At 47.4% G+C, this 26,444-nt stretch overlaps 1 protein-coding gene across 1 annotated transcript in view; it reads left to right on the top strand.

Annotated features, from left to right (window-relative positions):
* dnah9 (dynein, axonemal, heavy chain 9) overlaps positions 1 to 26,444 on the top strand; it is a gene marked incomplete at its 5' end in the record, with an annotated part of 366,889 nt that overhangs the window by 98,728 nt on the left and 241,717 nt on the right. The window contains 2 exon segments of the mRNA XM_084323040.1: positions 18,957 to 19,206; positions 21,912 to 22,050. Of these exon segments, the coding sequence (XP_084179166.1) occupies positions 18,957 to 19,206; positions 21,912 to 22,050 (389 nt within the window).

The following is a 26,444-nucleotide window of genomic DNA, read 5'->3' on the forward strand; positions in this document are numbered from 1 at the left end:
TGCTGCCATTTTAAGTAAAAATTATGTAAATAATACAAATATAATAAATTTTTTTACATAAAATGTTTTCAAACATGGCACTGGATCGGAGTAGTTTTATGAATACGAGTACATGAGCACAGTATCGCACAGTATCGCATACTGGTATCGGTATTGGGACAACCGTAAAAAAGTCGGTACCAACTCATGTTCAAGCCTTTGACAAAGACACATTGTCGAGACGCGTAAAAAGCTCTCAAATCAATACAGTGAGCCTGAACTGTAGAGGAGTCGTGTGGTTCCAGTAAATTCTAGTGAGTCTCCGTTCCCATAATTATGGGACTTTTCATCGCGTGGATCGCCATCTATATATCTTTGACGAGCACCCTGTCCCGAATAAGCCACCTTTTTAGTGCCGACACATGATTCAAGATATCAGGCACCACCTCATAAAGGCCCAACCGAGGCTCCTGTACAGTACAGTATATCCCGCTGAATGTAATTTCACTCACTGCCCCTTGTATTGCCTAGAGGTAGAGCTGTATTCAGATCTGTCAACGCACGGTTGAATCATGTTCACAGTTGCCAAGCTCCCTTTATACATGCGATAAATCATGTTTATATGCAGTGACTTTACAGCGCCGCGGCGCTCTTCCAGACAAGTACACTAGGCTTCCTGCTGACTGATGCAGAGGAAAAGTTAACAAGGTCTTATCTTCAGTCGCCTGTTCCCCGTGTAGCCATGTCTACCCATTGTGAGGTGTCTACTCCAGGCGACCTACCTGGACCCCTTTTTAAGGGGGTCTTTGGAGAAATCAGCCATATTCTGTGTGTTTCAGCTGATGCTCGCGTTTCTGTTATCTCGCTTTGCATTATCTAGGATCAAACACCTCTCTCTCTCTCTCTCTCTCTCTCTCTCTCTCTCTCTCTCTCTCTCTCTCTCTCTCTCTCTCTCTCTCTCTCTCTCTCTCTCTCTCTCTCATGAGTCTTCCTTATGTGCTCAAGTCCCCCCCATGCTGTTAACCCCAGACCGAGGGGAGGGTCGTGCTACACGAAACGCCGTCAGCGCGAAACCTATATGGTTGATAGCGATGATGACCGCGACGACGATAATGAAGACAGAGGTTTCCTCAAAGGCTGCTCATGGAGAGCGATAGATCAGCATTCATTGCCCGACTAACAGCACGGCGCATTCCACCTGCCCTTCCCTGTCTCTTTAGCAGCGATGAAAGTCAAGCAGCGTTCTCCACATAAGCCACGGAAGTCTCCACAGTACTTAGAGAATTTAAAATTGCCAGAACAATGGGATGGGCCGTGGGCGTTCTGCGTGCCATAATGAATAATAAATCATCGTAGGCTATATGCTGGGAGGACAGGGGACCTTGGAAACAGTGCGGGAACATCAAACTCATGCTGTATGATGGCTGGCAGCCGGGTGTTTCACAGCAATAACACCACCAAGCCCATTCCTCAGCATAGCAAGCAGGCACACCTAATCCATCCTCTTAAACTTGGGGACGGGCTGGGGGGGGGGGGGGGGGGGGGGTCTGCTAACACAGGTGGCAGGACCAATTCTACATTAGATAAACCACAAACAAACAGAAGGCCACCAGACGCAGCGATATTGAGATAAATTGGAGTTCTGCCTTTCTACTAACAACACAGCTCCCTTGTCTTCTAAGCAGCCAGCATGGGGTCCTGGGTTGTGAATAAGTTGAAGCTATACAGTGGGGCAGTCTTCGCACTGTGTTGCTGTTATCTTAGATCTACACATTCCAAAAAGGCATCAAAGAAAGAATCAAACTGGACTCTGTCAGACTCTCCTGCTCTACTCTTTCACAGTACTTTCGGTCTTTGTAGATTTGTGTGTGTGTGTGTGTGTGTGTGTGTGTGTGTGTGTGTGCGTGTGTGTGTGTGTGTGTGTGTGTGTGTGTGTGTGTGTGTGTGTGCTGGGGCTATGCATGGGAAATTGTGGTCACTCATCCACTCACTCACTCACTCGCTCATCCACTTACTTGTCACGGACGATCTGGCAGGGCCGTTTTGTCGGACGTATGCCCAGGTAGCGCCGTGGGTCTGCGTGTTTGTTTTCTTTCTGCCTGCTGTCTTGTGCTTGGTTGCGTGTAGCTTATTCCCAGCGGAAGAGTGCGTCGCGTTTCTCTGATTGGCCATGACGCCCATGTGACCGCGGCAGCGCGAGAGAGCGGCAGTGCGGAAATAGGCTGCATCCTCCACGTCAAGAAAGACAGACAGGCATTCTCTGTGACAAACCCTAACCTTAACCAACTCCGAAATAATGCCTAACCTTAACCCTCCCTAACCTTAATCCTCCCTAACCTTAACCAACTCCGAAAGAATGCCTAACCTTAACTGTTACAAAGGGTCAGATTAAACCGAATATATTTATTGCTTGAGATCCCTTGTATAATATTTGTATATCGTTTGATATCCCTTGTATATTCTTTGTATATATACACGGAATATCCCTTTACCTGGGTACAAACCAGACCATAATATTCGCTCTCCTATTGGACAGCGACCCCTAGGCGCCAACGACCATACCCCCAACGGCAAGTTCAAAGGCAACGCCAAGGCATGTCTCAACATGTCCAGGTTTGCGCAGTAATACGAGACAGAACTGAGGTTGGCACTAGATAATTCACCTTACGTATAAATACGGCGCAGGTGGAAACAGCAGCAATTCGTTCATTACTAGTAAAGCCTTCACCACGAGACAACGTGCAGTGAAGTGGGCAACTTTGCCTCTGAATAGAGCCTTGAGAACCGTGTGCGAATAGATTGCTAAAGTGTCAGAGTTTAACGCAGTACCGTTGAGTTCGACTTATTCTAATGTGAAGTAATAGTCTATCATTTATAGTGTATCGTGCGGCTACCGTTCTTCAGTGACCAGCATTACCACCGGTTCGTCGTGTATATAGCTAGTGCACTTATCCAGGCTGGGCGGCCTAAACTCGTGCCCCCACCCGAGGAGTCCTAGATGAGAACCGTTGGATATGTACACCGGATAACCTACACCGGCGACTGCAGAACCTTTTCTGGTTGGATTATATTGCTTTGGTACCGTGACTGTTGGAGCAGAGAACCGTCTACCCCACTATCGTGTGGGATCTACCCCCCGTGAGGAGCATCACTCGAGCCCGCCTCTAGGAAGAGGCTGGCTAGCTTTCATCCATGCTGTCGAGCATACTGGATTATAGCTGTTGCTTTGTCTACGGATCAAGGGAGTACTGCACTGGCTCCTGTATCTGGAGCCTCGTTATTCCGCGTTGACCCAGACTTTGCACCCGAACATTCCTCTACCCTGCCGGCCTTACACCCGGAGGGAACCCCCCAGTGTCTCCAGCTGGTACTAGTGTGCCTTATGTAATTGCTATGCTACAGGTGGCGTCAGTTTAGACCCATCTTACTATTCTCATTGACTTACGCTCTTGACCTACCTTACGTGTGTTCTTCGCCTTACAAGCGCGAGTATAATTCTCAATCTGTAACCTAACGTTGCTTGCTCTGATAATAATAAATACCCTCCAAATAGAACTTTATGTGTCAATGCCGTGTTCTTGTGTGGGTGTTCACCATATATATTCATGTACTGTATGGCCAGTAATTAAAGTTTCAAGTTTCAAGTTTCAAGTTTCTTTAATAGTTGTCATACAGAAGTACAGAATACTTTCATACAAAATGCTTCTTACTGTTACGCTCCAGAGACTGTGCTAGACAAGATAGTATCAAATAACATAGTATAGCATGTAATTTAGAAGAAGAAAATGAGGTCACAGTGTTCGGTATAGACATATGTACAATGTTCTGAGTTACCATATAATATACAATACTATGCAGTGTACTAATGTACAGTACTATATAGTGCAAAGCAGAAATGGGATGAGGTACAATTTAGGTACAATTTACAGTAAGGTGTACGAGTTGTAGTGCAATCCTTCATCAATAAATATAAAGTGTGGGGAGTGGGTGCTACAGTGTGTTTGTTTAAAGTGGGTGTGTGCTATAAAGTGTGTGGAGTGGGTGCTACAGTGTGTTTGTTTAAAGTGAGTGTGTGCGTGTGGATGTGTGTGCTATGTGCGTTTGGTGGTTGTTGTTGTGTAGTGTTCATTGTTCGTTTAGCAGCCTGATGGCCTGGGGATAGAAGCTTCTTCTGAGTCTTTCTGTGCTCGCCTTGAGACTCCGGTATCGCTTGCCTGACCGCAGCAGTTCAAAGAGGCAGTTGTTCGGGTGACTGGAGTCTTTAATGATTATCTTAGCCTTGCCCTTGCAACGCTTGTTGTAAATGTTCTGGAGGGTGGGGAGCCCCCCTCCAATTGTGCGTTCGGCTGAACGTGTCACTCTTTGTAGTCTGCTTCGGTCTTGTGCAGTGCTATTCCCAAACCAGGAGGTGATGTTGCCGGTCAAGATGCTCTCTATTGTACATGAGTAGAAGTTCTTAAGGATCTTCTGACTGACTTGGAACTTCCTTAGGCGCCTGAGGAAGTAGAGGCGTTGTCGTGCCTTCTTCACAACACTGTCAATGTGTGTGGTCCATGTCAAGTCCTCGGATATGTAGGCTCCGAGGTACTTAAAGCTGTTGACTCTCTCAACCGGTGCCCCGTCGATGCTGAGGGGGCTGTAGTCCTTGACCCCCGACCTCCTGAAGTCCACAATCATCTCCTTTGTTTTGCTGACGTTCAGGGAGAGGCTGTTTTCCTGGCACCATCCCGCCAGGACCTTGACCTCTTCCAGGTAGGCCCTCTCGTCGTTGGCAGAGATCAGGCCCACCACCACTGTGTCGTCAGCAAATTTGATGATTGTATTGCTACTCCGCTGAGCCACACAGTCGTGTGTGTACAGGGAGTAGAGGAGGGGACTCCCTGTACACACACAACTGTGTGGCTCAGCGGAGTAGCAATACAATCATCAAATTTACACAGCCCTGGGGGGCCCCTATGTTGAGGGTGATGGATGAGGAGGTGCAGTTGCCTGCTCTCACCACCTGGGGTCTGCCAGTCAGGAAGTCCAAGACCCACTGGCAGAGGTCATAGTTCAAGCCCAGGTCCCTGAGCTTGGCTATGAGTATGGAGGGGACTATGGTATTGAATGCCGAGCTGTAGTCGATGAATAGCATTCTCACATAGTTCCCCTGCCTCTTGTCCAGGTGTGATGCTGCTGTGTGCAGCACATGGGCTATGGCGTCCTCCGTGGACCTGTTGGGGCGGTATGCAAATTGCAGGGGGTCCATGTTGATGGGGAGGGAGGAGCAGATGTAGCCCTTTACTAGCTTCTCAAAGCACTTCATGGCTATGGAGGTGAGAGCTACAGGGCGGTAGTCGTTGAGGCAAGCAGGCTTGGATTTTTTGGGTACAGGGATAATAGTGGACTTCTTCAGGCAGGTGGGGATGACAGCCTGTTCTAAGGACAGGTTAAATATGTCAGTGAATACTGGGGCCAGTTGGTCGGCACAGACTTTTAGGACGCGGCCGGGGATGCCGTCCGGACCTGCTGCCTTCCTGATATTCACTTTTTTAAAGGTCCGCCTCACCTCATGCTCTGTTACCCTGAACACTGCGCCTCCATCAGCAGCCGACCCCCCCCCCCCCCCATTGCCGTGGCTTGTGAGCTGGTGTTGTTATTACCAGCATCAAACCTTGCATAGAAGGTATTGAGGTCATTTGCTAAGGAGATGTCACTGTTCAGTTTGAGGGAGGCGCCTTTGTAGTCTGTCATCGTTTTGAGCCCCTGCCACATAGCTCTAGAGTCAGCTTGTTCAAACTGGAGTTCAATTTTATCCCTGTAGCGCCGTTTGGCCTCTGACACTGTCCTCCTTACGTTGTATCGCGCCACCTTGTGGTCATTCAAGTACATAACTAAGTAGTGGTTTAATAATACCATACTCTCAATACAGTCAGGGAATTGTACCCCTCAGTTACATTAACCCTCCCTAACCTTAACCAACTCCGAAAGAATGCCTAAACTTAACCAGCGGAAGAATGCACGTTTATAGCGAGAGATGATAAACGTAAAAAATTCAAAAATAAAAATTGAAGTGATTCGAACTTGTGACCAACCGCACCGCAGGCTCCACAGCACGGCGGCATACCAGTTGAGCTAAGCGTCGAATGAAAAACATCTGGGATTATGGCTACATAATGCCGCAAGCTCTGCCGCTCCGCTCTGCGGCTGCCGCGCTGCCGCGGGCCGTGTCGCAGCCAATCAGGGAAAACGCGGAAGCACTCGGCAGCACTCTTCCGCTGGGAATAAAGAATAGGCTGCCTGGTTGGCATTGTACTTTCTTACATCTTCTAGAAAAAAACTATTTTATTCCATTGAATTCCACCGTAGAGTTTTCTCCTACTATCCCCATTGTATTGGTATGACTGACTGATCCGTAGCTGCGCGCTCGTCCATGAAGAGATGTTCCTCCTCTGGTCACCTACGGTATCTTACCACAGTCCACATGCATGTTAAATTCATGAAGCCTGTTTTCAGGGATTGAGAGTTTAATTTAGGATATTTCGCTCAATCACGGCCCAGGCACGCAGAATCAAATGTGTCAGGGGAAATACAGAGTGTACGGTATGAAACCTGGCAGTTCATCCATCCAGTAAACCTCAGCTGATGGCTCACGTGTTGCTTTGTTGATGTGATTGCGTCCCAGAAAAACTGCACGCTGTTTTAACAATTCTACACTTACTTACTTACTTAGGCCTTTAAATTCCCAAAGGAACATAGGCCATCGACGAAGCTCCTCCATCCTCTTCGGTCTTGTGCCCTCCGCTCCAGATCTTGCCAGGACAGCCCTTCTTTCTTCATCTCCTGTTCTGTGGTTCTTCTCCAGGTGGTTTTTGGTCTGCCTCTCTTCCTCCTGCCCTGTGGGTTCCATGTCAGTGCCCGCTTTGTGATTGATTTCTTTCTTCTGAGTGTGTGACCTATCCACTTCCACTTCCTCCTCCGGATTTGAATTTCTATTGTTTCCTGTTTGGTGAGTTCCCACAGGTTGGCGTTAGAGATGGTGTTGGGCCAGTATATTCCCAGGAGGCGTCTGAGGCACCGGTTGGTGAAGGTCTGCAGCTTATTGAGTGGTGGTGGTGGTTTTCCAGGATTCTGAGCCATATAGTAGAGTGGTCTTTACGTTTGAGTTGAAGATCTCTAGCCTGGTCTTGAGTGACAGGTTTTTTGCCTTCCAGATAATGTTTAGCATGTTGAATGATGTCCTTGCCTTTCCAATCCTGGCTTGGACATCGTCTTCCGTACCCCCTTCCACTAGGGCTGTCCCCGACTAAGGATTTGGATAGTCGACTATGATTGGCCAAAATTTGCCATTAGTCGACTATTAGTCGATAAAAAAATATATATATATATATAATATTTTATATATATATATATATATATATATTTTTTTTTATCATTCCATTTGGGCTGTGGGGGGTGCTTAATGTCTGAGGGAGTCGACTGAAGGCTTCTTGTCCTCTGCAAAAGCCTGCAATTGGTCCACTGATGGATACATCTTGATATTTGTCTAGTCTAGTGTGTTCATTAGATGGGTGAAATCCTCTTTCAGTGCCTCTGTGCCTGTTTTCGTAGGCAGTTAGCCTCTGGTATGCGTGCCATTAGCGTTAGCCACGTTTCTAGGCCTCTTTTCTTTTGGAAAGAATGATAAAAAATAAATAAATAAAATTATAAATATATAATATATATATATTTTTTTGTATTCGACTAAGGGGTTGGCAGTCGACTACGGCTCCTTTCGACCGATTAGTCGACTAATCGACTAATCGACTAATAGGGGTCAGCCCTACCTTCCACAGAAATTATGGTTCCAAGGTAAGTGAAGCTGTTTACATCCTCTAATGCAGGGGTGGCCAACCAGTCAGAGACTAAGAGCCACAAAAATAACTGTGGTACCACAAAGAGCCACACCATACCAGCGTTTCTCAACCTTTTTTCTCAGTCACGGCACCCTTCATGTGTTTATAGGTCTCACCCTCTGGCCTCTGAAGTTGCTAATGTCTTTTTTATTTGGGCCTCACAGGGTTAAAAGTACCCTGTGAGACCCACGGTTGCAAAATTACAAAATAACTTTTAGCCATTTAAAAAAATAATGTTTATTTAAAAGATTTTAAGCACATAGTATAGTCAATTGGTCCTTTTGTTCAGCCTCACAATGCTATTTGATAGTAAATGTGTTTATATGTCCCACCCTCTGGCCTCTGAAGTTGCTAATGTCTTTTTAATTTGGGCCGCACAGGGTTAACCTCTTAAACCCGAGATATACAGTAAAAGTGTATATTTTCAGCATTACGTTTGTTTACCAATTATTTTAACTGTTATAAGTGAAATATAAGATTATAGAAATCTCAGGTCATTGAGTCGGAAACCAGCGCATATTGACAGGAGGAAGTGGCACAGCCAAAACTGAGTGTAGTCTTTTGAAGGAAGAGACTCAGGGCTTTTGAATTTCGAAAAACTACCCTACCCAGCTCACACCAGCCCCTGTCAATCATCTGACTTCTGGATTTACTTTTTTATTTCTCTTATTTTTTGGGATTATCTCCCACAAACCTGAACGTTATTGCCATAAAACAGAACGCAGTTAGTTTCTCTACCTTTCTGTGAACGTCTTGCAAAAAACGGTGTTGCAATACGATGAAAAATGGTGGAGAAATTTACATTATAAAAAAGATGGCAGAATTCAGTACTGTATCTACAAAACCTTCTGTTTAATCATCTTCCCTTTATTCATTTGCTTAGATTTTTCAGGTCTGGTCAATTTTAGCATGGTGTTATTCACAGTCAAAGAGAATACATTTTCTTTTAAATAGAATTGATATTCTCCTTTGGTTCATTACAATTTACTCAAGCCTAGTAACAGACACACTATTGCTGACACTGATCCATATATGTCCCTTGATTCAGATACCAAGAACATGCAAATGGACCATTTAAAAAAAAAATTATTCTACGTCCTTATGGAATGAGTGACATAAAAAAAAAAAAAAAAAAGAAAAAAAATGTATGGATGGAAGAGCCGCACATTGACGGGCAAAGAGCCGCATGCGGCTCGTGAGCCGCGGGTTGGCCACCCCTGCTCTAATGGGTTTTGTTCCATTGTTATCGGTGTGTTGCTCTTGCTGTTGATACGCATTACTTTGGTTTTGGATACGTTTATTTTGAGCCCGAGCAGAGCAGCAGTTTCTTCCAGTTTTCCCGATTTTTCCTGCATCTGTTGATGTGTGTGAGCCAGTAGTGCCAGGTCATCAGCGAAATCCAGATCTTCCAGCTGCTCTGTCAAGCTCCATTGTATGCCGTTTTTTCTGTTGCTGGTTGTTTCTTTCATCACCCAGTCTATGCAGAGGAGGAAAAGAAAGGGTGAGAGCAATTCTACAACGTGTTATGAATGAACTCTGGTTGATGTACACCATGTAAAATGAATGAGCTATCTGACAGGCAATACCAAAGCCTTTCAGGCTGCAGCAAGTGCATGTTGTATCATTATTCGGTCAGAGTGTTTTAAAGCCTGTAATGACAGTGACAATGAATAACACACTTGCATCATGACTACTTTGATGACTACTGTACTTTGATGACTACTTTGATGACTACTTTGATGACTACTTTGATGACTACTTTGACGACTACTTTGATGACTACTTTGATGACTACTTTGTATTATCTCTTTTTTATTTTATGTTTACAGTTGTAGCCTACTGTAAATTGCTAATTCAATTATTATTATTATTATTATTATTATTATTATTATTATTATTATTATTATTATTATTATTATTATTATTATTATTATTATTATTATTATTATTATTATTATTATTATTATTATTATTATTATTATTATTATTATTATTATATTTGGTTGGAGCCTATTGCGCCTATGGCTTCGGCTGGGCCTTTCCCGGACATTTCCTGGAGTTGGGTGCTGGTCTCTTGCGTGTGCTTTGATGGATTTTGGTTGGTTTTCATCGTTGGGCTCCCTCGGTTCACTGGCGTTTTGGGGATTCCTTGCGTGGGGGGCTTGCTATGGCTTCTGCAGTGTTTCGGGGTGTCCCGGGGGTCCCGGGGTCATCTTGGTGGTGGTCGTGGTGCTGCATGTCTTCTCATTTGACCGCTGTTGTTTCTGTCTCCTTGAGTGTTTGGAGTCGCTGCCTTGCTGTGTGGCTCCTTTGGCGTGGCTGCAGGTCCTGGGGCGCGTGGGCTGTCATTCCTCTGTGGAGTTTGGTGGTGGGGCCTGTGGTTCACTGGTTTCCTCGTGGTGGCGAGGTCGCCGGGACCGGGGGAGATGGGGCGGCCCGCGGGGGTGGCATTCCCGTCGCCATGCATGGCGGTGTGAGTGGCACGTGGGCTGTTTGTGTTTTCCTTCGGTCATGACATGCTTTATCAGGGGGTGTGTCTTGGATGCTGATGTGGTGGGGATTGATGTGTGGGGTGTTCGGGGGACTGACTGTTCCGGGGGGGTTCACATGCGATGCCTTCGAGCAACACTGTACTTATTGTACTTATCTTATACCTATTCTTATGTCTGCACTTTATGCATTGTTTTTCTGTCAACTGTATCCTAATTGTATGCCTATGTCCATTTCATGCTATTTGCTGTGGGGCACTTTGGGCTGCCGTCCATGTGTGAAAGGTGCTATATAGAGTTATTATTATTTATTAGTATTATATTGTAAACTAAATAATTATTCAATTCAATTCAAAAAGCTTTATTAGTCCCGCGTAGTTATGCATTGAAAAGTCTTGACGACATTGAAAATGAGGGTGACCTCTTATTGTCCTTTTCGAGAATAAATAAAGGTTTGAATGAATTATTGTTATTATTATTATTGTAACTGAGGGGTACAATTCCCTGACTGTATTACTAGATATGATACTTACTACCACTACCTTTGTACTTAATATTCGGCCACCCAGTACACGGCATAAATATATTATCATAAACACTCTCACGTAGATGAAACGGATCCAACACAAATGTACGAAGTCGAAACAGGTCTTTATTTCTACACAGCGATGGTGTGTAGAACAAGCACTTAATCACTTAATTACATTTATGAATTGAAATAGTATGCACTTTTATGGCAAAGAGTATTCGTCGATATATCAATAGAGAATGTCCAATCTCTGAAGGCGCAGGTGGTAAATATACGACCTGGAATAGTTAAGGAATAACAGCAATGATACTTTAATGATTATATACTAGATACACTAGAGGGGGTTAATCCGGTCGCTTGTAAGCCGACAGGAGTAGGAGGGGGGGGGGGGTAGAATCCGGCTGCCTCGTCCGGCCAAGGGTATCCCAGGTGAACCCACTGTAGTGCCGTTCAATGCGCCGGCGATCCTTGGACCACAGATGAAAGCAGGTGGACTCTTTGTGGGCCGGCTCTCTCCGGTCCACGGGGGAGAGACGTGAAGCGACCTCGTCTTGCAGAGCGTCTCCTCACCTTGCGTCCTCTCCAGGGGGGGGGGGTTCCAACACACGGCAGTGTCGGGGGTCTTTATCCATGGAATAATCAAAGTATACAAAGCATAATCCGTGCCTGGGAAGGCGGGCTGTCGTCGGTAGAATAATCCGGTATACAGGTCCACTCGCTCGTCGGCTCTGGGGCTCCTCGGGTGCAGCTTCACATGGGGTCAACCACCCTGGGTAAGCAGCCAGTTCTCTGCCCGAAACGATGGGGTACTGACTACGGTAGTATTCTCACCGCACGAAGCACTATATATTAACAGACTATTATTAGCTTAATAGACTACGTCCAACTCGACGATATAGTGCCAAATATGACTATTCAAATATTAATATACACGATGTCTCAATACCGATGGTAGGCGAACTTGGCCTTACTCCCACACGTGGCGTCGCGGGGAGGCTTTACGTCTGTGACTCTATTGGAGGGTAAGAAACTGGACTGAAAAAGAAAGTCCTACTTTAGTAGCGCAGTATATATACGCACTATGAACAAATAGTCCCATTAGTGGTGCGGTAGCCAGATTCCTACGCGGAACTAGGACTTGTTCGTACATGTGGAGCGGTACGTTTGAACTGGGTCTGAGGGGTATGGCAGCCTGGCACCAAGGTCTCGACCAATAGCAGAATGGAGACTACCATGGGATGTTCAGTAGGCTAGAATGGATATTCAATGCATATTGTACAAGGAATATACAAGGGATATCAGGGAATATTAGAGAATATACAAACACAATTAAACATACATATATAAATAAATATACATACTCGGTTTAATCTGGCCCTTCACAACAGCCACCCCCTGATTGGTCCCAGACCTAATCAGTTAAACAGAGACAGATTAATCGCGTTGTCTATTTACACATAAGGGTTTGCTGTAGGGGTCAGTCAACTTCACAAAGTCATAGGGTCATAGGGTCATGGTCATCATCGATTGTGTCTGGGAGTCGGGGCAGTTCTATGAGCCTTGCCACGGGACGGGTGTAAGTGCGACCCTGGACAAGCACTTCAGCTGCTCGGACCTTGCCGTCGGCACCGGTGATCACTTTGCTTACGCGGCCGGCCGGCCACATAGCTCTGGGCAGTGACCGATCAATAATCATGACGACTGTTCCTTCTGTCAAATTGTCTCTCTCCTTTACCCACTTCTGGCGGGTCTGCAGAGACGGCAGGCAGTGCAGTAGGAAACTGCTCCAAAACTTGTCGGCTAACACTTGGCTGTACCTCCACATTCGTCGGCCGTTCGCTTCTTCAGGCCGGTACATTGTCTGGGGTAATGCAGGATCTAGCCGCCCCATCAGGAGTGTGTTGGGGTCTGCGGAGATAACAGTGCTCAATCCACAGAACACAGACTTCTTATTTTCCACCTCCTCTGGACTTGCTTCCCTCGGGATAGGCATGGGCCACTGTCCTTCCGGGAGTCTTAGGAATGCGGGGCCGTCACTGTAAGCATTGCGACGGGTGAGGTCATCCAGGGGGATCCCCCGGGTGATGATGTCAGCTGGGTTCTGTTTTGTATCAACGTAGCGCCACTCTGTTTCTCCGGTTAACTCTTCGGTTAAGTCTTGAATCTCGGTGACTCTGACTCCCACGAAGACTTTGTACTTGCATGAGTCCGATTGGATCCAGGCGAGTACTGTCGTGGAATCTGACCACAGGATTGTTCTGGACACCGGTATGGTGAGCTCACGTTGGATGAGCGTGGCTAGGTGCGCTCCGGCTAGGGCTGCGCAGAGCTCTAGACGTGGGATAGATTGTTGCTTGCGTGGGGCTATTCTCGAGCGGGCGAGGACAAATGCTGTGTAGATCTCTCCCCCCTTTCTTGGGCCCGCAAGTAGGCTACTGATCCGTATGCGACCTCTGAGGCGTCACTGAAGACGTGTAAGTCCATTTTACATGTCTCTGGCCTCACCGTGGGTGGGAAGTAGCTTCGGCGCATATTAACGCCTGGGAGTGAGTGGAGCTCCATCTCCCACTCTCTCCAGGTGGATGCAAGGTGTGCTGGAATGGGGTCGTCCCAGCCCTGGTCCTTGTCCCATAATGCTCGTACAATCATTTTTGCCTTGGTGGTGTACGGTAGAATACATCCTAGCGGGTCATATTGTCGGGCGAGTGTTGTGTACACACTCCGTCTGGTGGTCGGCGCCGCCGCCGGCCTTCCCTGCTCCGTAGTCAGGGGCTTGTGTCTGTAGTGAAGCGAATCTGTTTTGAATCGCCACACCAATCCCAGGGTCATCTCCTGGGCTTCTCCCGGGATTGTAGCCATCCAGGTCTCGCTGCTGGCTGCCTTGTCCTCGGAGGAGAGGCTGCGCAGTACTTGCGGATCGCTGCTGGCCTACTGCCTGAGATCAAAGCCGCCTTTGATCAATGAGGCGCGGAGTTTAATCAGGAGAGCCTCGGCTTCTTCCTGGGTTGAAAGGCTTTGTAGACAGTTGTCTACGTAGAAGCTGTTCTTTACGCTGTGTCGGACCTCTTCGTCCGCTGCTGGGTCCTCTGCTACATGTTCCTGTAGTGCAAATGTCGCACAGCAGGGGCTGCACGTCGTTCCGAAGGGGAGGACTTCCCATTGGTAGATGGCTGGGTGCTCATCTCCTGGCTTCTCTCTCCATAGGAACCGTAACAGGGGCTTGTCCGCCTCTACTAATCTCACCTGCAGGAACATTCCTTTAATGTCCCCGCTGATGGCCACCTTTTCCTGGCGGAAGCGGAGTAGAACGCCGAGTAGGGAGGGGCCGAGTGTGGGACCGGGCAGTAACTCTTTATTCAGATTTTGGGATCCGATCTGGTAGCTGCAGTTAAATACTATGCGGTCTTTACCGTTGTGATGGACCTTGTGGTGGGGCACGTACCACGATTCAGTGGTCTGGTCAGCCTCTTTAATGTCCATCTTTGTGACGTGTCCCGCTGTGATGAGCTTCTCAATCTCAGCGCGGTATACACTCTCTTGGGCGGGGTTCTTGGCTAAGCGCCGCTCTGTGTTCAGCAGGTACCGTTCTGTGGCGTCTGTCTTGGCGTGGAAAGTAGGCATTCCTTCTCGCCGCAGGAGTGGCGTGGCGTATCTCAACACGCCGTTGACCGGGACTCTCTTGGTCCCTGTCTCGAGGAGGTGAATGGCGTAAATGTCATCTTTAGAGCGAATGTCTTTCTTTCCGTTCTTAAAGGGCATTTGTTCCAAGGTCCATAGCCGCTCTACGTGTTGCAGGAGTGCGGTTTCTCCCTCTGTGACTCGGGAGTGGAGACATCTAGTGGCTGTACTTCGGTTGAGAGATTTGGCGAGCGGGCCTTGGAGAGTCCATCCCAAACGGGTCTCGACTGCTGCAGGACAGCCTCGGGGTCCGGTATGAACCCGGTCTATCGGGACAATGAGGTCTGCATGGTCGGAGCCTATCAACAGGGTCGGCATAGCATTGTCTATGAGCGGGATCGGTAACTTGCGCAGATGTGCATATTTCTCCATCAGCTTGGCGACGGGGTATGTGTACCGCGACAGTCCTATTTCTTGGCTGGTGAAAGCGTCTGCAATCTGGTACCGTCGCTCAGGCTGGCCGCTTGCTGCGATAGAGAATGAGACATTCTCGCCCTTTATCGTCTTCAAATCTCGTCTTATTGTCCGAATTGTCATTTGGGTTTCGCTTCCCCGCAGCCCTAGCTGGGCCGCAGCGGAGGCGAGCAGCAGGGTCTTCTCTGACCCGTCATCGAGGACGGCGTAAGTGTCCAGGACTTTATTCTGGTAGCTTAGTGTCACACGCACTACTTTTAGGAGTACTCGGGCTCCACTGCTGCTGGCGGGATCGATGTACATGACGCTCGCTTTGCGGCTGGATGGTGCAGGTGAAGGGCGCCGTCTGTTACTGTCGTGAAGTATGTCCAGATGGGCTCCATCGCACTTGGTGCACCTTTTCTTTAAGCGGCATTCGGCTGCCATGTGTGAGCGCGCACAGCGAAAACAGCGCTTGTTGGACTTTATCCATTGACCTGCTTCCTCCGCGTTCAGCTTGGGGAAGGAGTCACATTGCGCTAGCCAGTGTTCTTTCTCACAGTAGGGGCACACTATCTTCCACTTCTCCGTTCTGGAGGGGGTACTGTGGCTCCTGCTGCTCGGTACTGACTCCGATTGGTGCATCACAGTCACCGATCTTCTTCCATCATTTAGTCGTCTGGTTCCTTCTCTGGAGCCAGGGGTGCTCCGTCCGAATGTATCTAGCCGTAGGCTGCTGACTTCTCTCGCCAGGAAGTCTGCTAGATCGAGGAGGTTCGGTTCGGGGCCATTCGGGTCTCTGTGGTCCCTCTGCCGCCTAAAGCGCTCCTGACGAGCGGGCGGCAGCTTCTCCAGGATCCTTTCCACATTTGAGTTGGCGTAAAGTTCATGCCTCCCCTTCTCTCTTTGCGCTCCCAACATCCCTACCAGGGACTGCACTCTGATGGACAGGTCGTCCAGTGCTCGATTGTCTATTGCTGGGGGTAAGCGGTCGATGTGTCGGATCTCCTGGATCACGTAATCCCATATGCGCCCATACCTCTGGTCCAATGCTACCAGCGCTGCTGTGTATGGGGTGGTGGAAGTCGCGTAGGCGAGCGCTATATTATGTGCGCGGGGTACCTTTAAGTGCTTCAGTAGGATGGCGTATTTGTGGCGTTCATCCAATACATCCACCAACATGGTCTCCAGACACATGCGGAGTTCTGTATACTGGGCCCGGTTCTCTTGGGTGAAGTCGGGTACCATAGGCGTGCCAATGTATGACGCTGACTGTGGATACATCGGCGAGCGTTGGGGGAGAGGCCTCCTAGGCGAGTCTCCTCCCGCTCCTTGGTATGGGCTGGTACCGGCAGTGTACCATGGCCCGCTTGTCCAGGTGCTGTTCCTCGGTGCGGGTCGTGCGTCGTGCTCACCCGGGTATAGAGTCGGGGGTCTGTAGCGCAGCTCCGCGGGAGTATAGCCTGGGCTGTACCGGGCCTCCTGGTCCGGTAGAGTACTGTGCTGTCTTCGGGCGTGGTTCTCCTCCTCTTCCTCTTCGTCTTCAGTTAGGTCATCCAGTGCTTGTAGTCTCTGGTTTAGCCTCTCCACAGGATATGCTGCTCCTTCCCGGTTGCTAGGTCTCGCTTGGACCGGTGGGGGGAGGTGGTCTGTGGGGGGTATAGACCTCGTCTGTTGGTCAAGTTCAGGGTTGTTTACTCGGCTAGGGGATGCCGCCCTGGAGGTGTGTCTAGACGAGTTCCTGGAGCCTCTGGCGGAGGGAGAGGGTGTTGTCCGTCTGATCAGCTGTTCTATTAGTTGCGACTGCTGTCTGTCGCGCGCTGCGTCCCGTTGAGCACCGGCTCGTTCTCGGGCCACATTCTCTTCCATCTGAATGCGTCTTATTTCTAGACGTATCTGCTCGTGTTCGCTTCGCTGCTGGATCTGCAGTCGGTCGCGTTCAGCAGCGGCGTTCAGGCTGATGAGGAAGGCCTGCTGTAGGGTCCTCTCTGCCTCGCTGGGAGAAGGCGGTTGTATAGGGGAGCCTTCCCTCGGGGTACTCCTTGCGGAGCCTTGGAGTTCTATCTCCACGGTGCTCTCCCCGTCTTCTTCCGTGCCGAGTTCTCTCTCGGTAGCGTTGTATTCCTCCCGGGACTCATCGGGGACTACTTCTTCAGTACTGGCGGGGTGTGAAGTCATGTCTGGTTCCCACTGGTCCCCACCGTGAACTTGGTCAGTTACATTAGAGCCCGTAGGGGCCTCTATGGTCGGGGTAGTCTGGGCGTTGGGGTTAGACATACTTTTACTTTCTAGTTTTACCGCGTTTACTGTTAGTAGAAGACTAGGTTGTTGACTGACAGCGTAAGCCTCTAAGTACTGAGGGAGCCGTCGTTCGCGGTGCAGGCGTTGGTTAGGAGGATCGTTTCGTGGAGTGTTCATCATAGGCCATTTCAATATTAATAACACTATATTAATATTACACTAATTACCCTCCGGCTCGAAGGACCAATTGTAACTGAGGGGTACAATTCCCTGACTGTATTACTAGATATGATACTTACTACCACTACCTTTGTACTTAATATTCGGCCACCCAGTACACGGCATAAATATATTATCATAAACACTCTCACGTAGATGAAACGGATCCAACACAAATGTACGAAGTCGAAACAGGTCTTTATTTCTACACAGCGATGGTGTGTAGAACAAGCACTTAATCACTTAATTACATTTATGAATTGAAATAGTATGCACTTTTATGGCAAAGAGTATTCGTCGATATATCAATAGAGAATGTCCAATCTCTGAAGGCGCAGGTGGTAAATATACGACCTGGAATAGTTAAGGAATAACAGCAATGATACTTTAATGATTATATACTAGATACACTAGAGGGGGTTAATCCGGTCGCTTGTAAGCCGACAGGAGTAGGAGGGGGGGGGGGGTAGAATCCGGCTGCCTCGTCCGGCCAAGGGTATCCCAGGTGAACCCACTGTAGTGCCGTTCAATGCGCCGGCGATCCTTGGACCACAGATGAAAGCAGGTGGACTCTTTGTGGGCCGGCTCTCTCCGGTCCACGGGGGAGAGACGTGAAGCGACCTCGTCTTGCAGAGCGTCTCCTCACCTTGCGTCCTCTCCAGGGGGGGGGGTTCCAACACACGGCAGTGTCGGGGGTCTTTATCCATGGAATAATCAAAGTATACAAAGCATAATCCGTGCCTGGGAAGGCGGGCTGTCGTCGGTAGAATAATCCGGTATACAGGTCCACTCGCTCGTCGGCTCTGGGGCTCCTCGGGTGCAGCTTCACATGGGGTCAACCACCCTGGGTAAGCAGCCAGTTCTCTGCCCGAAACGATGGGGTACTGACTACGGTAGTATTCTCACCGCACGAAGCACTATATATTAACAGACTATTATTAGCTTAATAGACTACGTCCAACTCGACGATATAGTGCCAAATATGACTATTCAAATATTAATATACACGATGTCTCAATACCGATGGTAGGCGAACTTGGCCTTACTCCCACACGTGGCGTCGCGGGGAGGCTTTACGTCTGTGACTCTATTGGAGGGTAAGAAACTGGACTGAAAAAGAAAGTCCTACTTTAGTAGCGCAGTATATATACGCACTATGAACAAATAGTCCCATTAGTGGTGCGGTAGCCAGATTCCTACGCGGAACTAGGACTTGTTCGTACATGTGGAGCGGTACGTTTGAACTGGGTCTGAGGGGTATGGCAGCCTGGCACCAAGGTCTCGACCAATAGCAGAATGGAGACTACCATGGGATGTTCAGTAGGCTAGAATGGATATTCAATGCATATTGTACAAGGAATATACAAGGGATATCAGGGAATATTAGAGAATATACAAACACAATTAAACATACATATATAAATAAATATACATACTCGGTTTAATCTGGCCCTTCACAACAATTATTATTATTATTATTAATTGCTAATATTGTTATTATTTAGTTTAATTGGTTTACATGTAGGATGGTCTTCCAATCCCTTTGTAATTCAGTTATTCATTACATTGTAGAGAGAGAAGTATGTGACTGCAATATGCCAAAGTACTACTCCCCTTATGTATTGTTCTACTTTGTGTATATTCAGGTGAAGAGCATCCAGGATGCCATCCGCGATAAGAAACAGAGGTTCAACTTCATGGGGGAGGATGTGAACCTGGTCCCCTCAGTGGGCATCTTCATCACCATGAACCCAGGCTACGCTGGCCGTACTGAGCTGCCCGAGAACCTCAAGGCTCTCTTCAGGTAAGTAATAGTTGCAGCAGTATAGCCTAAAGGTTAGAGAAGTACAGTAATAGTTGCAGCAGTATAGCCTAAAGGTTAGATAAGTACAGTAATAGTTGCAGCAGTATAGCCTAAAGGTTAGAGAAGTACAGTAATAGTTGCAGCAGTATAGCCTAGAGAAGTAATAGTAGTAACACAATATAGCCTAGAGTAGTAATAGTAGCAGCAGTATAGCCTAGAGTAGTAATAGTAGCAGTATAATAATAGTAGCAGCTGTATAGCCTAAATGTTATAGAAGTAATAATAGTAGCTGTATAGCCTAATGGTTAGAGAAGTAATAATAGCAGCTGTATAGCCTAATGGTTAGAGAAGTAATAATAGCAGCTGTATAGCCTAATGGTTAGAGAAGTAATAATAGCAGCTGTATAGCCTAATGGTTAGAGAAGTAATAATAGCAGCTGTATAGCCTAACGGTTAGAAAAGTAATAATAACAGCTGTATAGCCTAAAGGTTATAAAAGTAATAGTAGTCGCAGTATAGCCTAAAGGTTAGAAAAGTAATAATAGCAGCTGTATAGCCTAAAGGTTAGAAAAGTAATAGTAGTCGCAGTATAGCCTAAAGGTTAGAGAAGTAAAGGTGCATTTCCACTGATTCCAGCTGGGACGCAGGGTGAGGTGCCGGACCTGTTCAACTGGCTGCTTTGATGGGCGTTACTGGAATAATGTAGGCAGGTTCTGTTGGATAGATATGTCATGATGCCCCCACATCCTTCCATGGTCATGGCCAATTAAATGTTGTTGACATTGACAGGTATACAAAATAATATATTGAAATTATTTTATTGGGAAAACCACATTGAGATACAGTATCTCGTTTTCGAGAGGGTCCCAAAATAATGTCAATAATATAATATACAAAATAATGTCAATATCATATCCATTGCATTTTTGGCTATAAAAAAAACTGCAAGCAAGTCAATACAGCTACCAGTATGTTTTGCGAGAGTGACAAACAATTCCATCATAATGTTATATCTATTAGATATCTAACCTCAGCCCCCCTCTCCCTCTCTTGGCTGTGCTGCTACAATACCCAAATTGCCCCACAGAGATTAATAAATATCCATCTTATCTTAAAACTCCAACAATGTCAGCAATATCTCGCCATGCTCTTGTTTCTCTGCAAGTTGTCCCTGTACGACGGCAGAGATGCGTTGTCAGCCTTTGTTCCATGATAGCCATACATTATTGTATCATGTCATGTATGTGAGGTGGGTGGGCCTTGCTTTCAACTTGCAGCTTTCAACCATGGGGCTTGGTCGTAAACATTCTCTTTTTCCACGTAAACGGTCCACTTAAATATGTATCTGACAACATTTTGCAGCAACAAATAGGCCATGCAATTGCTGGATCATAATTCATATTTGATCTGCAACTCCTAGTTTGGCAGCAGAATTTTTCGAGTTAGCCGTGCTGCTTTGGACGGATTCATTAGCATGAAGTTAAAATCAAGTTTACTTTATGCTAATGCCGTACGGCATGGCATGCCTTCCAATTCGCCTGGCTGGAATCGGTGGAAATGCACCTTAATAGTAGCAGCAGCCTAAAGGTTAGAGAAGTAATAGCAGCAGTATAACCTAAAGTTTAGAGAAGTAATAGTAGCAGCAGTATAGCCTAAAGTTAGATAAGTAATAGTAGCAGCAGTATAGCCTAAAGTTAGATAAGTAATAGTAGCAGCAGTATAGCCTAAAGTTAGATAAGTAATAGTAGCAGCAGTATAGCCTAAAGTTAGATAAGTAATAGTAGCAGCAGTATAGCCTAAAGTTAGATAAGTAATAGTAGCAGCAGTATAGCCTAAAGTTAGATAAGTAATAGTAGCAGCAGCTTAACGGTTAGAGAAGTAATAGTAGCAGCAGTATAGCCTAAAGTTAGACAAGTAATAGTAGCAGCAGTATAGCCAACATTTTTAGAAGTAATAGTAGCAGCAGTATAGCCAAAAGCTAGAGAAGTAATAGCAGCAGCAGTATAGCCAAACGTAGTAGCACCAGCCTGAAGTAGCAGCAGTATAGTCAAAAGTTAGACACATAGTAGCAGCAGTATAGCCAAAAGTCGTAGCAGCAGCCTAATAGTTAGACAAAGTAACAATAGCAGCTGTATAGCCTACAGGTAAAAGCAGCAGGCTTGTGACCAAGATGTTGTTTAAATCTCAAAACCCACAAAAACATCTTGGGGGTGGGGTTGAATTGGTTCGAGGGCAACCAGCATGTTTCAAAACAACAACAGCAGCAACAACAACAACAACAACAGACACGAGACACGGACCTTAAAAACACAAATTGAATAGGAGAAAGCGAAGAGAGAGAGAGGATGAGGCATTCCCCATCCTCAGCAACTACCACCTTGCACTTAACCTGTAATTGCTCCAGTGGGTCTGCTTAAAGAGCCTGTCCATGCACCGCACATCTACCCAGGATGAAGGATAAATACCTGACACACAAAATACATACTAGATTCTGGGGTGAACACAATACGCCACCGGTGAGTCAGAAATGTTATGTGTGCTGAACGCAACTATGTTAATGAGCTCTCAAGATGCCCCTGGGTTCTTCTCCACTCTTCATTTTGGGAAGTACTCCGTACAGCTTTTCAATACTGTATATATATTCTTTCTTCCGTGCACTATAGTTGAACTCACTTTGAAGCGTCCTCTATGTTTGTTTCCAACAGACCATGTGCGATGGTGGTGCCAGACTTCGAGCTGATCTGTGAGATCATGCTGGTGGCTGAAGGCTTCCTTAAGGCTCGAGTCCTGGCCAGGAAATTCCTCACCCTCTACACACTCTGTAAAGAGTTGCTCTCCAAACAGGTACTGGATCCATTAGATGGTCCCTGAAAGGAAAAACAAATGCGGGAGCCGTTCTGTTTAATGATGCACATGTACTAACTTAGATTTGAGATGATTTAAAATCAGGACCACACAGACTGAACCGTTTTGTTTTTGATGTTTTGAGGTTCAGTAAACGAATGTCTATAAAAGAAAACTTTTAGTCATGTGCAGTATAAATAAAATATTCTGCTCTGACAACTAAGCTGACAGGCCAGTTGTCACAGGGGCACTTCACCAAAAAAACAATGCTGATTTATTATGCACATAATCTCACAGAAAGCCGGGAATTGTCTTGCACACATTCATATACTTTGACAGCTATTTAGAGGAGGGGCGTCACCAGAGTTTGAACTTTAGGGGGGGCTCAGCTTCCTCTAGGGTTGCCCGGGGGGAGGCCCCCCACGGGAGTGACATGTTTTTAATGAGAACTTGGACTGTGAGCAACCTTTTCTTTTGCTAAATATGATTAAAAATAAAAGCTCATTAAAGGGGTCATTAACCACTTATAAGCCTTTAGACTTTTTCAAAGTGGTTCCATGGTCATGGTCAAAGTCAGCAGTAGGGGCTACATACAAAATCAAGGCCATATACCATTAGAAAGTTGGGACCCTAGGGAATCATTTGGGATGCAGCTCAACACTGTATTTCAATATTCTATTTGTTTATTAATATGCAATGAACATGTTTTGAATCTCGCCTATCCAAATGATTAAAGTTCTGAGTATATATAGAGGCTTGGGACATCTATGCCTAGTGATAGGCATTACGTATTGCACAATTATGTCTCATAAGATGTTGCAGCAATTATTGGGTTGATACCATTTATTACAGAGATTTGGTGCAAAACTCAAACATGGTAAAGAATCCATCTAAAATATTCCATTAAGACACAAGTCTTCGTCAGAAGACACCTTGGAAAAATGAATGCTGTGATTTGGTATCAAAGACTTTTGACATCTGGAGATGCAAGGATTATATTCTTTGGCGAATGGATAGTGAGCACTTCTGTTCTGAAAATGGCTCAGAACCATCCCCTTATTTTCAATACACCTCAGCATGGTGGTTGTAAAGTTTCATGAGGCTGTGATTATCCTAGACGTCTCAATAGGTCCTTTATATAGTGAAGTCTTGTTTAAAAAAAACTCACTACATTGAAATGGCTGCTATGGCATTGGTGACTAACATCATCACACATGAATATGGTTGGGCCTATTGGAGCCACAATAGTCTCAGCTTAGTCCAGTCTAACCAGTCAGACCCAATTTATTTATATTTAAGACTGTTTGGATTACCATAAAGTGGGCATGTCTGTAAAGGGGAGAACATATATTTGTAGGGGGGCTAAAACATTTAAAGGGGGGCTTTATCCCCCCTAGAAAGGGTATGGCGCCGCCACTGATTTAATATAAGAAAAAAAAAATACAAATAAAAAAAAATTATTTGGTTGGGTGTGTGACCCATAAAAACTGTCCTTATCTAGGTGAATGCACACAAAGTGTTACATGACTGAGAAGTAGGGTTTACAGTAGTGTTACATGACTGAGAAGTAGGGTTTACAGTAGTGTTACATGACTGAGAAGTAGGATGTGCAAGAGTAGTGTTACATGACTGAGAAGTAGGGTTTACAGTAGTGTTACAAGACTGAAAAATAGGGTGTGCAAGAGTAGTGTTACATGACTGAGAACTAAGGTGTACAACAGTAATGTTATATTACATCTGGCTCGCGTCTCGCTCTGCCATTGAGATATATCATCTCTCCATGCACATATTGTGCACGTGAAAACGTTGACACATGCACGTCACTTGCACGTGACCACGCCTACTTTCGTGTGTCCCTACAAAACACAGGAAGTGGTCACGCTTACACCCTTCCTTATCTTTTTCCACGTGTGAGCTTGTTCATATGGAACGTTATTATGAAGCGAAGGGAGAAATTGAAGAATGTTGGACTTTCGCCAGAGTTTCCCCAGCCCCCGGATCCTCTTCGGCGCGTCCAGACGGAACGGCGACCCTATACTGCCTTGATTCCTGACAGTGGACCGATGGACTTTGCGCGGCGTTTGGCGGTCGAGCCACGCCGCGCACGGGTAGGGCCGTCATCGGCAATTCTTAGTACTAGCGTTTTCACTACCGCTGGTTGTCCCGTGAGACGACTGGGCGGTGTGATAGCGCGGGGGCTATGTATTTGGATGAATGTGGTCAACATGAAACGTTGTTAAATGTTTTTCCAATTATCATGGCGCGCGCAGCTACTGCTAATTCTATTGCTTCGGGGACGCCGCTCCCATGTGTCCCGCCGGGACTGTGTCCAGCTTTCCCCCCGCTTAACCATTACATTACTGAAGGTCAAACAGTGTTTAATGTTGCGGGTTTGGCTGAGGCTTGTCTACCCTTTACACGGGTGGACGGTCTGATGACGGGGCTCAGGACAGGTGTGCCGTGCTTAGAGAAGCAGGTGGCATCAGTCCTTTGCCCTGACATGGTAGAACGGTATCCCGCCCCGAAGCCGACGCCAAGGTGGCTGAGTGGGCTGATGAGGCTTATATCGCCGCAGTACAGAATTTAGCAGCAACTAATAATATTGGCTGCTTTTCTGTCAAAAATGGTGTCGGGTGATGGTGTCTTAGGGCCAGCCGATGTCAAAACCATCGCGCGGGTTTTGAGGTTATTCAGCTTTTGACCCAGCCGCAAGCTATAACCACAGGGAGGGCTAGGATGCTGTCGACTCTTATTCACAGATATCTGTGGTTGGAGCAGTCTCCCCTGGAGGAGGAGAGGAGAATTCTCCTCCTCAGGGCCCCCCTCTCCGTGGATGGACTTTTGGTTTGTCAACGGAGGCGCGGGCGGCCTTTGACCGGGGCCCCACGCCGCCCCACACCGCACAGCCAGAGGTGAGAGCACGGTCCCGCCAGCGGCTGCTGCGAGACCCCCGACCAGTGGCCATGTGTCCCCATCCTGAGATTACCTGGAAACAGGCTATTACGGTGCCGACAGCCCTCGGTGGCCGAGGGATCGGCTGAATTAGATGAGCACGCCTCCGCGAGGAGTAACCATCGCCATCTAGCTGTGTCTAGCACGCTCTCCGTTCATTCCCACCCGCTACACTAGGGGATTCAGGGCTCTGTTGTGTCCCCTCTGGTTGCGTGCCGCGTTCTTCCAGTGATGCGCAAGCGGCTCCACATATCGCTTCTCATGAAGACAGGGGCTGACATCCTGGGTCTGTCTATGAGAATGCTGTACTGTCAGGAGGCTCCCGCACCACACGCTGTGCATTTGGTGAGCCTGGTGTTGTATGTGACGACGGAAAAATGTTGCCAGAGTGGGAACCCCTAGGCCCAGGAGGTCGCAGCGTGGGTTCCCCCAGCCCCGCCCTCACCAGGCCGGGTATTACGTTAGTGCCTCCCCCGTCCGGACTTCCAATCCTAGCAGCGGTAGTGAGTCAGGCACACGTAATTTGGGTGGTAGTAATATCACTACAGGGCTACGGTGTGTAGGGGCTCACCCTATCGGATAGCGTGAGGACCACACACCATGCATGTCCAGCCGCAGAGCAGGCCAAGTTAATTTCTGTGCAAAAACGGGACAATGCGCAGCGGGGGACTGTCGTTCCGCCCGTGTGGGTCCCCCCTTGGGTGCAATTGCCTCGTTGGTAGAGGCGGGGTGCGAAATCCCGGCTCCGCGAGATACCTTGCTCGCGCGGTTGGCGAGGGACCGGGCCAACTATCTAGGATTCTTAGCGGGCCGGCGCCAGTTGGCAGTGAGGGCGCTTTGGGATTTTTACCACGTATGGCTACAGAAGTGCCATAGGTCAGTGTGGATGGAGAGAGCGCTGAGGGCGGGGCTTGTGTTACAGTTTGCACACCCTCACCCTCCGTTTTTGGGTTTGATACAGACTATTGTCAGAGTCCGCGGCAGTGACAGCTCTGGCCGACGAGATCCGTTCTCTGTCGGCGAAGCATGCCATCGTCGTGGTCCCATCGGAGGACGCGATGAGTGGCGTTTACTCCCGATATTTTGGTGCCCGAGAAATCGGGGGGTGTCAGACCCATACTGGACCTGTCCGCGTTCAATCGGTTGATTGTGGCGAAAAGGTTCAGAATGTTGACCGTCAAACACCTGTTATGCGCTGGCAGAGTGGGAGACTGGTTCACCTCCATAGACCTGAAGGATGCGTATTTTCACATCCCGATCTTCCCTCCTCACAAGAAATACCTACGCTTCCTGTTTCAGGGAATAGCGTACGAGTACCAGAGGCTGCCGGCTACTCTCTGGCTCCTCGCACCTTCACCAAGTGCGTGGAGACCGCGCTGGGACCTCTGCGTCATCAGGGGATACGAATTTTATTCTACCCTAGACATTCTGGTCCTCATCCG

Source organism: Notolepis coatsorum (assembly GCF_963971535.1).
Source record: "Notolepis coatsorum genome assembly, chromosome: 10".
NCBI classification, from domain to species: domain Eukaryota; kingdom Metazoa; phylum Chordata; class Actinopteri; order Aulopiformes; family Paralepididae; genus Notolepis; species Notolepis coatsorum.